Source organism: Panicum hallii, chromosome 8, assembly GCF_002211085.1.
Source record: "Panicum hallii strain FIL2 chromosome 8, PHallii_v3.1, whole genome shotgun sequence".
Classification (NCBI taxonomy): domain Eukaryota; kingdom Viridiplantae; phylum Streptophyta; class Magnoliopsida; order Poales; family Poaceae; genus Panicum; species Panicum hallii.
Genome location: NC_038049.1, coordinates 3,938,902 through 3,952,702, shown reverse-complemented (window position 1 = coordinate 3,952,702; position 13,801 = coordinate 3,938,902). Strand labels below are relative to the sequence as shown.

The 13,801-nt window shown below is 47.3% G+C and overlaps 2 protein-coding genes across 2 annotated transcripts; one reads left to right on the top strand and one right to left on the bottom strand.

Annotated features, from left to right (window-relative positions):
* The first annotated feature begins 273 nt into the window (after window positions 1–273).
* Window positions 274–901, top strand: LOC112902226. Its single transcript, XM_025971182.1, has 3 exons — window positions 274–492; window positions 573–731; window positions 811–901. The coding sequence occupies exons 1-3, from the start codon at window positions 325–327 to the stop codon at window positions 886–888; spliced, it is 405 nt and encodes a 134-aa protein (XP_025826967.1). The 5' UTR covers window positions 274–324; the 3' UTR covers window positions 889–901.
* A 3,560-nt stretch (window positions 902–4,461) lies between these two features.
* On the bottom strand, window positions 4,462–6,060 carry LOC112901991 (thioredoxin H-type-like). The gene is made up of 3 exons (XM_025970879.1): window positions 5,743–6,060; window positions 5,454–5,579; window positions 4,462–5,214 (listed from the first exon to the last, which is right to left on the bottom strand). The coding sequence occupies exons 1-3, from the start codon at window positions 5,818–5,820 to the stop codon at window positions 4,981–4,983; spliced, it is 438 nt and encodes a 145-aa protein (XP_025826664.1). The 5' UTR covers window positions 5,821–6,060; the 3' UTR covers window positions 4,462–4,980.
* Between the last annotated feature and the right edge of the window lie 7,741 nt (window positions 6,061–13,801).

Sequence of the window (13,801 nt, the reverse complement as noted above, 5' to 3'; positions counted from 1 at the left end):
AGCCTCAGCGGATACGCAGAAGCATGGGTACGCGAATGAATTTATTTAATGTAAACACTCAATTATGCATGATTTTTAATCGTCTTGCTTGTTTTGTTGCAGTCGTCGTCACATGGTGGTCAGCCTTGCGGCCTCTTGAAGGCATATGCTATGTCCCATAAGGGCAAGGCGACGTCTGACGTCGACTACAATCCGGAGGACGGGCCCGAGGCATACAGCAACCCCATGGTCCATACCCGCCTCAATGCGTACACAACAATGGCAAGGGAGGTCCATGGTCCAGAGTTTGATCCGGCCACCGAGGACCTTGACGGAGAAGTCGTCATGAGGGTTGGAGGAGGTAAGAATCATGGGCGATATTGGATTGCCGACGGCGCAATCGACTCGTCCTCTACTCCTACTCTATCTCAGATTAGAGCAAGGAGCACGAGTGCGAGCCCAGGCATACGACCTCGGCAAGACACTTCACAGTACCGCATACAGGCACTCCAGGTCATTTCTTATTCGTCGTTCACTGATTATTGTATACTATTTTTTTGTATTATCATAACATTGGAGTGAAAATTTTGTAGGCCGAATTAGAAGAAGAGAGGAGGCTACGTCTGGAGAACGAGCATAGGATGAGGGATATGTTTGCCTACATGCAGACTCTTGGTGCCGCAGCGGGTGTAGCTCCACCACCTTCGTTGTTCGCTACACCACCTCGACCTCCTGCGGAGTTTTCTACTCCTGTGAGTATGGATAAGTTTTAGCCATGTCTGACCTTTACTTATTTTGTCTCATACATGTGATCGCTTCTTCTCTTTGCAGAATCAATCGGCGGCCTCAAATGACCCTCATGTTTCTCCAACTACGCCGGTATGGAGGTCGCCGGATTGGAGGTCTTGATCATGATTCTTACCACTTATCCTGTTTCGATAGACTTTTTATGTTTTTGGACATCTGTGGACTATATTGTGAGACATGCATATTTATGATCTGTAATAATAGTACGTGTGTTAACTTTGGGATATGTATGTGAATCAATTGTGTTTGTAGTATATATGTGATATTTGTGATATAGATGTGATATTGGTGTTCTTTGTGATGATATAATGTTTTCTGATATATATGTATATGTGTGGATGAAATCGAAAAAACAGATTAAAATGGGAAATCTGAAGAATCTTTGCCGAGTGTAAACACTCGGCAAAGAGTGAAGAATCTTTGCCGCGTGTAAACACTCGGCAAAGAGTGAAGATTCTTTGCCGAGAGCTTAAATCAGACACTCGGCAAAGCGAGGTCGCTTTGCCGAGTGCCTTGAATCAGACACTCGGCAAAGCGAGGTCGCTTTGCCGAGTGCCGTGAATCTGACACTCGGCAAAGGTGGTCTCTTTGCCGAGTGCCGAGAGTCTGACACTCGGCAAAGCGACCTCCTTTGCCGAGTGTCAAAAGCTCGGCACTCGGCAAACCAGCCGTTATATGCCTGTTCCGTCACGGCGCTTAAACTTTGCCGAGCGCGGCGCTTTGCACTCGGCAAAGACTTTGCCGAGTGCCCGACGAAATGCACTCGGCAAAGAACCCTTTGCCGACATTCTCTCTTCCGTGTGCCCTTTGCCGAGTGCAACACTCGGCAAAGTCTTTGCCGAGTGTTTTTTGAGTTTTGCCGAGTGTTTTTTGCACTCGGCAAAGTCACCGTTTCCCGTAGTGGTCCCTTGATCATCTTTGATGATGCGAAGGTCGATGTTCTTTCAGTGTGTCAGACGTGTCCCGGGAAGTTCCCGTGGCGTTGCATCATGGGGCGTTTCCAAGGTTTTGGGTCTCTGGTCGCTGTGGATGATTGGAGGGTGTAGGGTGATGCTCTGTAGGCGTGGATGAGCTTGGCGAGGACATGCATTAGAGGTGAAGAATGTCACGTTCTGGATATACTCTAGTGTATGTATCTTTTTGTCAGAGGCTTGAGTGTAAACAAGAATGTAATCGTGCTCTAAATTTAATAGAATCCCTTCCCCTTCTAAAAGAAAAAGGTGTGGTAACGTGATTATTATGATAAGGTTTAAGGTAGTGCACCTGCGTGGAACTGGATTCTAATCTTTTGAAAAAGGTAGAGTGGGGTTGGAACTCATCTGAACCAGTAGGGTTGGAACTTATCTGAACTAGTGGGCTTAGAATCTTTAAAGGTGACGCCATGCTGCTATAGGTCTATCTGCACGATGCATATGTCCTAATATTTTATCCTATTCTTAGATCCCTGGACGGCTGGACCATTCAGCTGGCATCCTGGACCATTAGCACAAATGTGATCATAGATAAAATTCTGACGTTAAATCCATAGGCAGAAAGGTAAGACGCACCCCCGTCTAGGTTTCTAGAAGCTTCCAGTAAATGTCTTTAGCTCTAGAAAAAAAAGGGAAATGGCTAGAACAATAGGGGGGATACTAGAAAAACAACCTAAATGCATTTTTAAAGGTTTCACACTCACAAACACTTAATGCAACACACATCAGTATAACATTAGTTATTTTAATTTAATTGTAGAAAACATTATTCCCTACATTAAATGTCTTCATATAAATATTGGAGAAAATTTTAAAAATATAAGTAAGAAGCATCATTACATTTTATTAGTGTTATTTACTCACATCCCAAATCCAAAATTTTAGGTGTGACAAGATCACTATTGTTCTGATTGGATTACCTTTGGTGTGACGCTGACTGGACTAAGATTAAGGCAAAATTGGCTACTGGATACTGAAAAAAGTGGCTTTTGCCACAAGCCACTAAAAAAATGTCTTTGCCGGTAGACACTACAATTCAATGTCAATTTGCTGCTGGATATTATAACCATTATAATAATATATCCTCATCAAACAGGTATAAACACACTTATAAAAGATAAGTATACCTTTACCCCTTCAAATCAAGGTTTCAGCAATATAACCAAATAGGTAACAGATCAATACAAGGTGGATCATCTGACATTTCAACAAGCAGGTCACAAAGACAAATAGTATGTTCAGCACAATACCATAATGGCAATTTTATGTCAGTGTAACTGTATTTGTCTATCGTTGGTTGCCTGGAGGTGAATTTGCAAAAAGGAAGTGTACGTTCATATACATGCAGGCCGGCAAGCAATCCTGCTGAAATTTGGCCACTTCTATTGGAACATTTTTTATCGAAGTCTCCAGCTCCAGCTCACCGTCGGCCGGATTGAAGTGCATTGGTTCCTCCCAATCCCAAGACCAAGCTGCGCGGTCGAGGTGCGCGCTTGCCGGTCGGCATGCGCCGTTCCCTGGCAGCATGCCGCTGCACCTCTTGGACGTGGCCAGTGCGCCGGACAAGAGCGCAGCGGCGGCGGCAGGCCCGGATGGTGCAGCCACGGATGCACGTGCCGCCGCGGCGGGGACAAGATGCGCGTGCCGGAGCTCTGACCGGACGTGTCCACCCTGGCCCGGAGGAGAAGCTCCCTCCGCCGGCATGCGACTCTAGAACCTGCGATTCTCGATGGGCACGGCGCCCCGGTTTCAGCTGCTGGCCGCCGCCGCCGCCATCCTCCTCCTCCACGCGCCGACGCCCGTGTCGTGCGCCGACCTCGACGCGCTCGTCTACAAGGGCTGCGCCAACCTGAGCTTCCCATGCGGCGCGCTGGCCCTGACAATCGCCGCCCTCTCCAGCGCGCTCTAGCTCAAGAATCGTGGAGATTCCATTTGCATCTTATTCTTCGGTAGCAGGCTGCAGCGCCGGCCCGGCGAACTGCTTGGCAAGTGGCCTGGTCGGCTCGGACGGGCGCGGCACTGGGCGCCGGTCCGTGCCCCTTGCGGCGCGGCTCTGGCCTCCGGCGCGCCCCGCCCCGTGCGGCGCGGCTCTGGGTGCCGCCGGACGGACGCGGCCCCCCGTGCAGCGCGGCCCGCCGGGGATGGTCGCCGGAGCATGAGAGGGGCGGCCGCCGGGGTCACCGGAGCCAGTAGAGGAGTGCCGCGGATGGATTTTGGGGGGCGTCGGGTCCAGCGAGGAAAGAAGAGAAAGGGGATAGAGACAAGAGGTATAATCATGTTTTCGTGTGGCTTTATATTAAAAACGAGTATAATAATAGATATGATATTCTACACCTAATTACCGTAGATTTACAGTGTATTATGATAAAGATATTTTTTAATAGTTTGTGATAAAAATCACCTTTTTCCAGCAGCAGCAGCCAATTTTGCTTAAGATTAATTACCTTCTTGTGTCGCAGTGGTTCTGGTAGTTTGGACTGGATCTTTATCGTCTTGCCAAAGCTGTAGCACTGGAACACTTAATTTTTTTTTCCTTTGGTGGCAACGGTGCAACACTAGTCTAGACACCATGTAATAAACCATGGTGGCCACCAATATTGGGGACCGGGAGAATTTTGATTCTAAAATAGAAGATGGAACTGAAGTACTATACCCGTGAGGCTTTAGCAATTGCAAATGGCATTGCCAATTACAAAAATGTCCCTAGAAAATTAAGTTCTTGGACTAATGATTGTATAAAAAGTTGTCCAATCAGTTTCAGGAGTACGGTAGACGAATTGTCGCATTTACAATTTTGCCACACCTACCAACTATATTTGGTGAAACATTCAAGGGCAAATGGTATTTATAGTAATAATTTCTTATTTACAAACTAATGCCTCGAGATTGATGATTGAAAGCCTTGTCTTCGCATTTTAAATGGGCCCTCCTTCAACTTTAATCTTGGTGACATCTTTGGCTCTCTTCGGAGGTGGTGTTGATAAAGGCTCAGCAACCTTGTTGAAGTTTCCAGCTTGTCAAGATCAGCGAAATCTTCATCTTTGGCGGATTTGCGGTGGCCCTCGATCGGCTTGATGAGGACTGCAAAGCCTTAGGAGTCCTTCAAGACCCAGACCCTGAACTAAAATGGCGGCAAGTACATAAAGCCGTCAACGACGGCAAGCGCCTTGCAAACCTTCGTCGTTTCGAACTGAAAATGCACATGCAAACCTCGTCGTCCGGTTCATAAACTCTCAAGTAGCATCTTTATTTGAACATGAAAATTTTCACAGTTTTGTGCGGGTTCTTTTGGTTCAGAGTTTTGTGCGGGTTCTTTTGTTTCAGAGCCGAATTTAGCGTGGGCATCCTCGATAGCTTTCTTGAGATCGTCGGTTCCAACCACATGGCGCTTCTTAACGAACTTGTGCATCACCACGAACGCCGGCAGGGCCTCTACTTGGAACTTCGTCGCAAATTTCTGCACACATACAGGCACAATTAATTGATTGCTTTGTAATAATCCAACTCCTCCAATTAGAGTGCCCCAAAAAAGTGTGGGATGATACGATGGATTTTCCACTCACTTTGGCCACTTAGGTTGGATATATGAGACTAGCTAATAAGCCGGTGCACGTGCGCAACTAGATACTTTTGTGCACCTCGTTTGAAAAAAAATAAAGAATTATACTTTTGTGCACCTTACACACACACGCGCACCTTGAAAGTGTCGACGTCGAGCTCGTAGAACTCGGCCACTTTTTCCATTTCTTGGGCGATCCTATCCCGTTCCCGCTTCACGTAAGTGCAGATCTTGCTGCCCTGTTTTACGAACTCCAGCACCACCTTAATTTGGACGCGGCAGGATAGAGAGAGAGAGAGAGAGAGAGAGAGAGAGAGAGAGAGAAGACAGAAGGGGAATCGTCAACGCCAAGAGAATTTCTTAGAAACTAACGAGAGCCTTACTACTAGTAAACTATAAATTTTCATGGAGCGGAGACTGAAGTACCAGCTTTTCGGCGGAACCCAACTTCTGTTGCAGGTCTGCTTCAGTTTTGAGGGTGGTCACCGGCGACGCACTACTCATCTTGTTGCAATTTTTCAAGGAATGAACGCAGCAAGCCTGCTGGTCGATCGATCGTCTGGGCGATGCAGGGGGAGGTTGTGGTTTGCTTTATGTATATGGCTGGAGCCGAAGCGGGGCATGGATTGGAAAGAATCGATGCTCGCGGACCTTTTGCCCTCGGGTGTCTCAACCATTTCAATTTGGAGTGTGGTTTGTCTGGATATCACATGTAGGGGATCTGTCCCAGACATGAGAGCGAGAGCAAGGAGGGAGGGGGAGAGAGAGGGAGAGAGAGAGAGAGAGAGAGAGAGAGAGAGAGAGAGAGAGAGAGTGGAGCAAGCAAGAGCAAATGACTCAAGAGTACACTCTCCCAAGTGACCCTCGGACTCCTTTCTTATATATGTATGCTCTCTATTTTGTAAACTAGATCTTTTTAGTTTTGTCCTAGGTCAAATTCTCCAACTCTGACTAGGTTTATAAAAAAAATACACCAACATATACAGCATCAGATTAGCTTCATGAAATCTATCAGGAAGTTGGTGAGGACTGAGGGAGGTTGATACTTCCCTTTTAGCCTTTCGTGGGGTCACGAATTACATCAATGTCTTTGTACCATATTGCACTTTTACTTTATCCAATTTACCTTCCCCATAATTGCTTTGTGCAGTTTATGAGATTAAAACTTAGGATACAGATTATTTTTACTGTAAAGATAGCAAAATAACATACAAAAATCTAGTGCTCATACATATAGTGCAGTTAAGCCATATGTTATAGAAAACCCTAATTTATCCCTCCTTCCTAGGGCATCGTGTTGACGCAAATCTGGTCAACACACGAATGTGCTAGAACGCGCGGATCGCAAACGATCGTCACCGGCGGTGCACCTGTGCAAACCGGTCAGACCGGTTCTGCGGACCGGTTAGACCGATTGGTCTAGGGGCAGCGCGAAGACCTAGAACCAAGAGCTCGGGAGGGACCCCGTCGGAGCTGATGGAGCTAGGGTTGTCCTGAGATCGGCAAGCCACTCAGAACGCCCTCGAACGCCGTAGAGACGCAAGAAGAACAACAATTAGGGTTTGGAGAGTAAAAAGTAATGGCAATAATTGTTGAATCGATTGGGGATCACCCTCAATTGGCCTTGGCAATAATTGTTGAATCGATTGGGGATCACCCTCAATCGGCCTTAGCCTTCATATATATAGGCCAGGGAAGTCGTACTCTTTCACGAGTCGGTTTACAAAGATCATAATTTACAAAATCTAAACCTACTCGGATTTCAGCAGACCCAACCGGTCTGACCGGTCGAGCAGATCGGTCTGATCGGTCGGCCTCGATCCTTGCCAATTTTAGCTATCAACATATGCCCCCTGCCCTTTTGGTGAGCTTTGCACGCCAAAAAGCAATAACCAACACTAGAACTACTCTAAGGTCGATGCTTAACACAGAATACACCAGCCAAAAATAATTCTAAGGGCGATAATCATATATCGGCCATCTTCCTCTCCAAGTGTCTTGCCATACGCTAGGATAATATCTCTTCAAGTATCTCCCATTGAGAGCTCTGGGCAAACGTTCTCCTTGCATTGTCTCCACCATATATGAATTTCCGAAGATAACCTTGACGATCTTGTATGGACCTTCCCAACTTGGCGACCACTTGCCGAACTTGTTGCTCTTCATCCCAAGAGGCAAAATTGTCTTCCAAACCAGCTAACCAACCTGAAAAGATTTATTTTTTACCTTTTTGTTGTAAGCTCTAGCCACCCGAAGGTTGTCTTTCTCAATCTCCTTCAAAGCCTTCAGACGCTTGTCGGTCACCCCATCAATATTGTCCATGATTTAATCATGGTAATCAACAGTGGAGAGATCATTTTGTTTGGCCAATCTGTAAGCATCCAGATTCACCTCAACAGGTAAAACGACCTCTTGACCATACACAAGCTCAAAAGGAATAACTTTAGTAGCACCATATCTAGATATACGATGAGCCTATAAAACCTCAGATAAAACCTCATGCCACCTCCTAGGATTCTCTTCTATCTTTTTCTTGATAAGTTTGATCAAAACCTTATTACTGGACTCGGCCTTTGGCCTGAGCATAATATGAAGGTGAATTGAGCAATTTAATCTTATAAGATTCGGTGAACTCACGCACCTCCTTAGATATAAATGAAGCCCCTTGATCAGTTGTCAAAGTCTGAGGAATACCCGAACCTATGAATAATATGCTCTGTAATGAGCTCAATCACCTCTCTACGTGTCATATTCTTTAAAGGAACTGCTTCGGTCCACTTAGCAAAATAATCTGTAGCCACCAACACGAAGCGATGCCTTTTTGATGAAGCAGGATTAATTTGTCCAATGAAATTCAATCCCCAACCTCGGAACGGCCATGGTTTAATAATAGGATGCATCAACGCAGTAGGTATCATTTGCAAATTACCAAATCGCTGACACTCTTCACATCCCTTATAATATTTGAAACAATCAGCTATCATGCTAGGCCAATAGAAACTAGCCCTTCTAAGTAACCACTTCATCTTGCTATCATGCTAGGCCAACAGATGGCTTCATGAACTTCCCCCATGGTAACTCTGGCCTTATCCGAATCACAAAATTTGAGAAGCAAATCTTCGGCGGTTCATCGATAAAGCTCATCATCAAGTAATACATACTTAAATGCCAAACGTAGAATATTTCTCTCTGCACCACGACCAGGGTTTCTCAAATAAGTCACAATATGTATTCTCCAATCTCCACCTTCGACCTTGACAGTTTTATCAACTTTCTCGACCGAATTGCTGCTTTCAGCAGACACATCGGTCAGACCGGTCTCTTGACCGGTCAGACCGGCCTGGGCGGTCACACCAGTAGCGTCATCCGGTCGGACCGGTTCATACAAAACCTGTAACTCGGTATTTACCCGCATTGGGTTTCTAGTGTGAAAAAATACTTCTTCACGACTGCATAACCGGATGCTTGCTGTGCCAGAGCATTAGCCCTTCCATTATCTTCTCTCGGTATATGCCGTATCACAAATTCATCAAAGCAAGAGATGATATCAAGGCATTTGTCAAGATATGCATTCAAAGAGCCATTATAACACTAACATACCTTGGATACTTGCTGCACCACCAGAAGTGAATCACCAAAGGCCTCAACATGTTTCACGCCCAAAGATTGTAAAATCTCCAAGCCAAATAGAAGTGCTTCATACTCAACTTGATTGTGATTTTTAGTGCGATTTTCATCCAATCGGCTAGACATATCAAAAATAGCACCATTCGGAGAAATAAGAACAAAACCAATCCCTTGACCATCATCACAAACCGATCCATCGAAATACAACTTCCATGGTGCGTAAGTAACATAGCCGACTTCCAAATCAAGCCCATCATCAATCTGATATTCAACAATAAAATCCGCTACAATTTGGCCTTTCATGGATTTCAAAGGTTCACAAGCCAAATCATATTCAGCAAGCGCATACGCCCACTTGCCAATTCTACCACTCAAAATCGGCTTATGTAACATATGTTTAATCATATCATCAGCAGGGGAGCCTTGCATTTGCACACTTGCACCTCTTATGCTTTCTACTCGATGTCTGGATGCAATAAACTAACTAAAAACAGTGGTTCAGCTCACATACTTCTTGCTTTGCCCTTTTTTTTTTAGAATAGGGCACGGATTATATTAAGGTAAAGGTGATGACTGATGATTACAAACTTCTTGGTTTGCAGATGTATGCTAGTAATAGAGACAGACAATGGACCAATCGGTAGAACGACGAGCGACTACAACTGTTCATGGACAAAGCAAAAATTCAGACTTCAGAACATTAACACCTAACCACAACTGTCCAAACGGGAAAAATGCTCTGTTCCGACTTTCGCTAACGTGTGTCCAGTGCTGAAAAGAGCACGGAACGTTAGTTGGAGCTTCATTTGATTGGCTGATGGCCTGCCTGCAAGTTCTGAAAAAATATTCAGACTTTCTGCTTTCTCTAGCAGGGAGCGGGAGCATCCAGCAGGTGCCGGTGCCGGATCGGCGAACGCTGTCGATCTCGATCATTTACATACCGCGACGTCTGATTCATGTCAAAGTGAGAACAAATTCAGACGAGACGGAGAGACCTGCTGAGAGAGAGAGAGAGAGAGAGAGAGAGAGAGAGAGAGAGAGAGCATGGCCGGTACTTTCGCTCCATGGCAACGAATCAAAGCGTCGGATCGGCCATGGACGGGGAAACGAGAAGCGTCTCAACGTGGTAATACTGTCAACTGTGTGCACGCACGCAGAACTAGGGAGCTCGCCAGAGGGCGGCGGCGAGCCGGCGAGGCCGGGGGAGGCAAAGTGGTGCGACGGGAGCGCTCGGCTCCTGCGGAAGAGGCATCCAAGGGGTGTCGATTGGATGGGTCTTGCTTAATCTCGACTGCGGGATGTTGATTGGACGGCTCTCAGGCACCCGTGGGGTGGACCTCGGCTTCAATCCGCCGCCGCCGCTTCTTCAATCCGCCGACGAACACCACGACCCAGACGAGGGACCTATATGTAAAAATGTGGATAAATATTTACACACAGACCCCTGAATCGGATCGCGATTACTAATTGCGATCCAAATAAGGGGGTATATGAAACTTTCAGGGGCTATTTTACGAAATAGAAATCCGTTTGAGGGGTCTATTTGAAAAACATGTTGACCGTCATCCACGCCGATTCCGGCGCGGCGCCGGAGGGACGACAAGGCTTCCCTTGCGCCGCCCGTGCCCGGCCGGCGACGTCCTCCCGAGAAAGGCCGCCACGCCATGAGAAGCTCACGCCTATTCGCCGCCGCCGGCCTCGCTGTTGACGCCCAACCCACTCGCCGGTGCGCCGACTCCTCCGCGATCAGCCAACGCCACGTCGGCACGTCGCCACCGTCGGAGCGCCGCGCCACCGCAGGGAGGAGAGGGAAGCGATGAAGAGAGAAGCGCAGCCTTCAATCTACGCGGAGGCACCGGCACCATACGTCGCAGTTTCTTTCCCGGCGAGGCGCGGCGAAGAGTGCCGGCCACCGGCCACTGGCGTTGCCGCTGAAACGGGACAGGAGCCAGCGGACGCTCAAGGAGCCAGCGGACGGTGGCTGCCGGGTGTTCATGGAACATGACAGGCGTCAGGCGGACGCATGGTGACTGTCTGATGTGTGAAGCTCAGTGTGTTTTCTGAAGAAGGCAGGAAGAAAGGGATGGTTCACAAGCCTGCAGGTGGTTCTGTCAATGGGCTCAGGGTTGCATTGTGCATTGCGCCACTGTTAGAGCTCAAATCAAAGCCTGCAATGTGGGCAACAAGATAACTGAAAGCAAATTAGCATTCATCTTGATCTGCAAAACTATTACACTAGAAGTAGAAACAAAACTTACCCATTTAGACATGAGAAGTTCAGATATATATGAAGTGTTTCATTTTCACACATGAAAATATGACGAAAGTCTGAATATTTAATTTTCAGCCCCCCGAAAACAGGCCACAAATCGTCAAGTGAGCTCCTGCTGAGATTTCTTTGGTTTTAACAATGACAGAAAAACAATTTTCATTTATGACTTACGACTGTTGTGAGCTCACACTTATGGTGTAAGTGAAATGAAACCGTAACTCCAGATGGTTGACTACCGGACAGAGTTTGCGCCGCATGCCCTGATGGAAGTAAGCAATACAAAACACAAAAAACTGTTGCAGTGGAATGGGGCTGGATATATAACAAGCTAGGGACCAAAATTTGACTTAATCAACAGCACAATATGTATGAACAAATCATGAGTGTGAATCATGATGTTTCAAGCAACGTGACCACTGAGTAATAAGAAAAGCATGATGTTTCACAAATAGTGAATCAGGGAAAATGCATGAACATACAATCCGAATGATAGAACTCATGAGCAAGCTGTGAGAAATTCCATAAACTAGCATGGCCATTACAGAACAATAACACTATGAAAATGCTACAATCGTATCACGGTTACGGGGCTCTAAATATAGATTATGTGGCATGAAGTTTGCTAATTGGTCAGTTTTGGAACAGCTGCCCTTGCACCTTCATTACTGTATCGGTCTTCGTATCAGTACGTGTAAGGCATGGAAAACGGCATGCCTTGGAAGCTAAACGGGTGTTGCTTGCAAAAGCGATTGGTTTAGTGCGAAAAGACTGAGTCTCAGAATAAAAGTTCATCGATCGTAATCTCTGCCAGTCTAGCAAAGAAGTGTTTGTTCAATCTTATCTGAAGCACTCTGTTTTATTTGCAGAAATAAACATCTATTTTTTTTGGCGTGTTTTTTCCTAAATTAATAGCAATATCTCTTTCAATCATACTGCCATACTGTCATCATCGCAAGTCAGATTTCAGAAACATGCCAAGCGGATGCGACTAGAACCAGCAGTTCGATCGCCACGCCAAAGGCCAGGGGTGGACGTGGATATATCGCACCCTGCCATCGACGGTGGCGAGAGCTCGAGCATCCAATTCGCCGCGGGAACAGAAGCCGAGAGTCTTTCCGGCCGCATCACGGCGACGCGGGCGCCGGCGGCGGCGGAGCAAGCAGCGCGGCGGGACGACGAGATGGAGCGCTGCGTCCTCCGGGAAGGAGGCGTCCAAGCGCTTCTACGGCGTCGCCCCCCGATTGATCCCGACCACGGGAAACGGATCGGACGGCTCCGAGCTACCCAGGGGATGGACGGTGAATGAAATACCGTCCACCCTGGGACGGTATCTGTACTACCGTCCTCCCCTGGTCGTGGCCAACGCCAACCGCCGGAGCGCCCGGACGCGGCGGCTCCGCGGAATCAGGCATCTCAGCCTCCAGGCAGCACCATGCGGCGGCGCTGCTCCCTGAACGCCAGGTGCGCCTGCGCTTGGCGCAGCAACAGCACGCCGTGAGCTCTGACTCCGAGCAGCGCGCGACGCGCCCCGGCATGCCGGGACTCCGGACTCCTTGATGCAGCGGCGTCGGGGCTCCAGCGGACTGCGTCCGCGTCGGACTGCGCAGATGGACGGAGAAGGCTATGGTGGTGGACGTTCGATGAGCCGGCGGACGGTGGTTGCCGGGTGTTCGAATGGGAGGAAGCAGGCGGCTGCACGGTGACGACGCGAATGGCTGCACACTGCATGCGCCGCGTCAAGTGTTTCTCTCTCATGCGATTGGTGGTATACTCAGATCTACAATGCTGCCTATATTCCAGAGTAACAACATCTAGCAAACTAGCACACACAAATCACTTATAACCATTTCTGCAGATTAACATGGAGTTATGGACCACCCTACCGTCTCGGTGGACTAAATAATCCAGTTACAATAGCACGCGAAGAAAACACAATCATCACGATGGAGACGACGGGTGTTGATCGCATCCGTACTCAGTTTCCCCTAATGCCTCAACTCATATGCAGGGCATGAATTTGTTTTCACAGCATAGCTGAAAAGTGGTTGGGTGGGGGGTGGGAGAGGGCAGATTTGCATATCATCTTCTGGTGCAAGTTAGCAAGACTAAGGTGCGCAAATGTTACAATGAACGAATAAGGTTATATAACTAGACAGAGACCAAAGCATGTGGATAATAAGGACTAATTAGCATGGCCTTTGAGGAAGAAGAGCATGACGTTTTTTGTAAAAACAAAGTAAGAAGATACTGGATAAATTTTAGTGAACCAGGGACAAAGATTTCAGTTGAACTAATATAGTAGTATAGAAGGTTGAGACTGAATGATAGAACTCAGGATTCCTCCCGGATGACTAGTCCATTGCGAAAGAAATAAAGTGAGGACGAATTCAGAGACATGCTGAGAGAGATCATGTCCAGCTAGAAGCCTTTCAGCAATCACTTATTCAACTGATGTCTGCAGGTTCTCGGTTTGAATAACAAGAGCATGCTCGTCGGCGCGTATTCCCCCATAGCAAGGTTCAGGATTCAGAAGTGGCTCGGTGGTGGCCTGGCCCCGGTCGTCGACGAACATGGCCCCTGCACCCT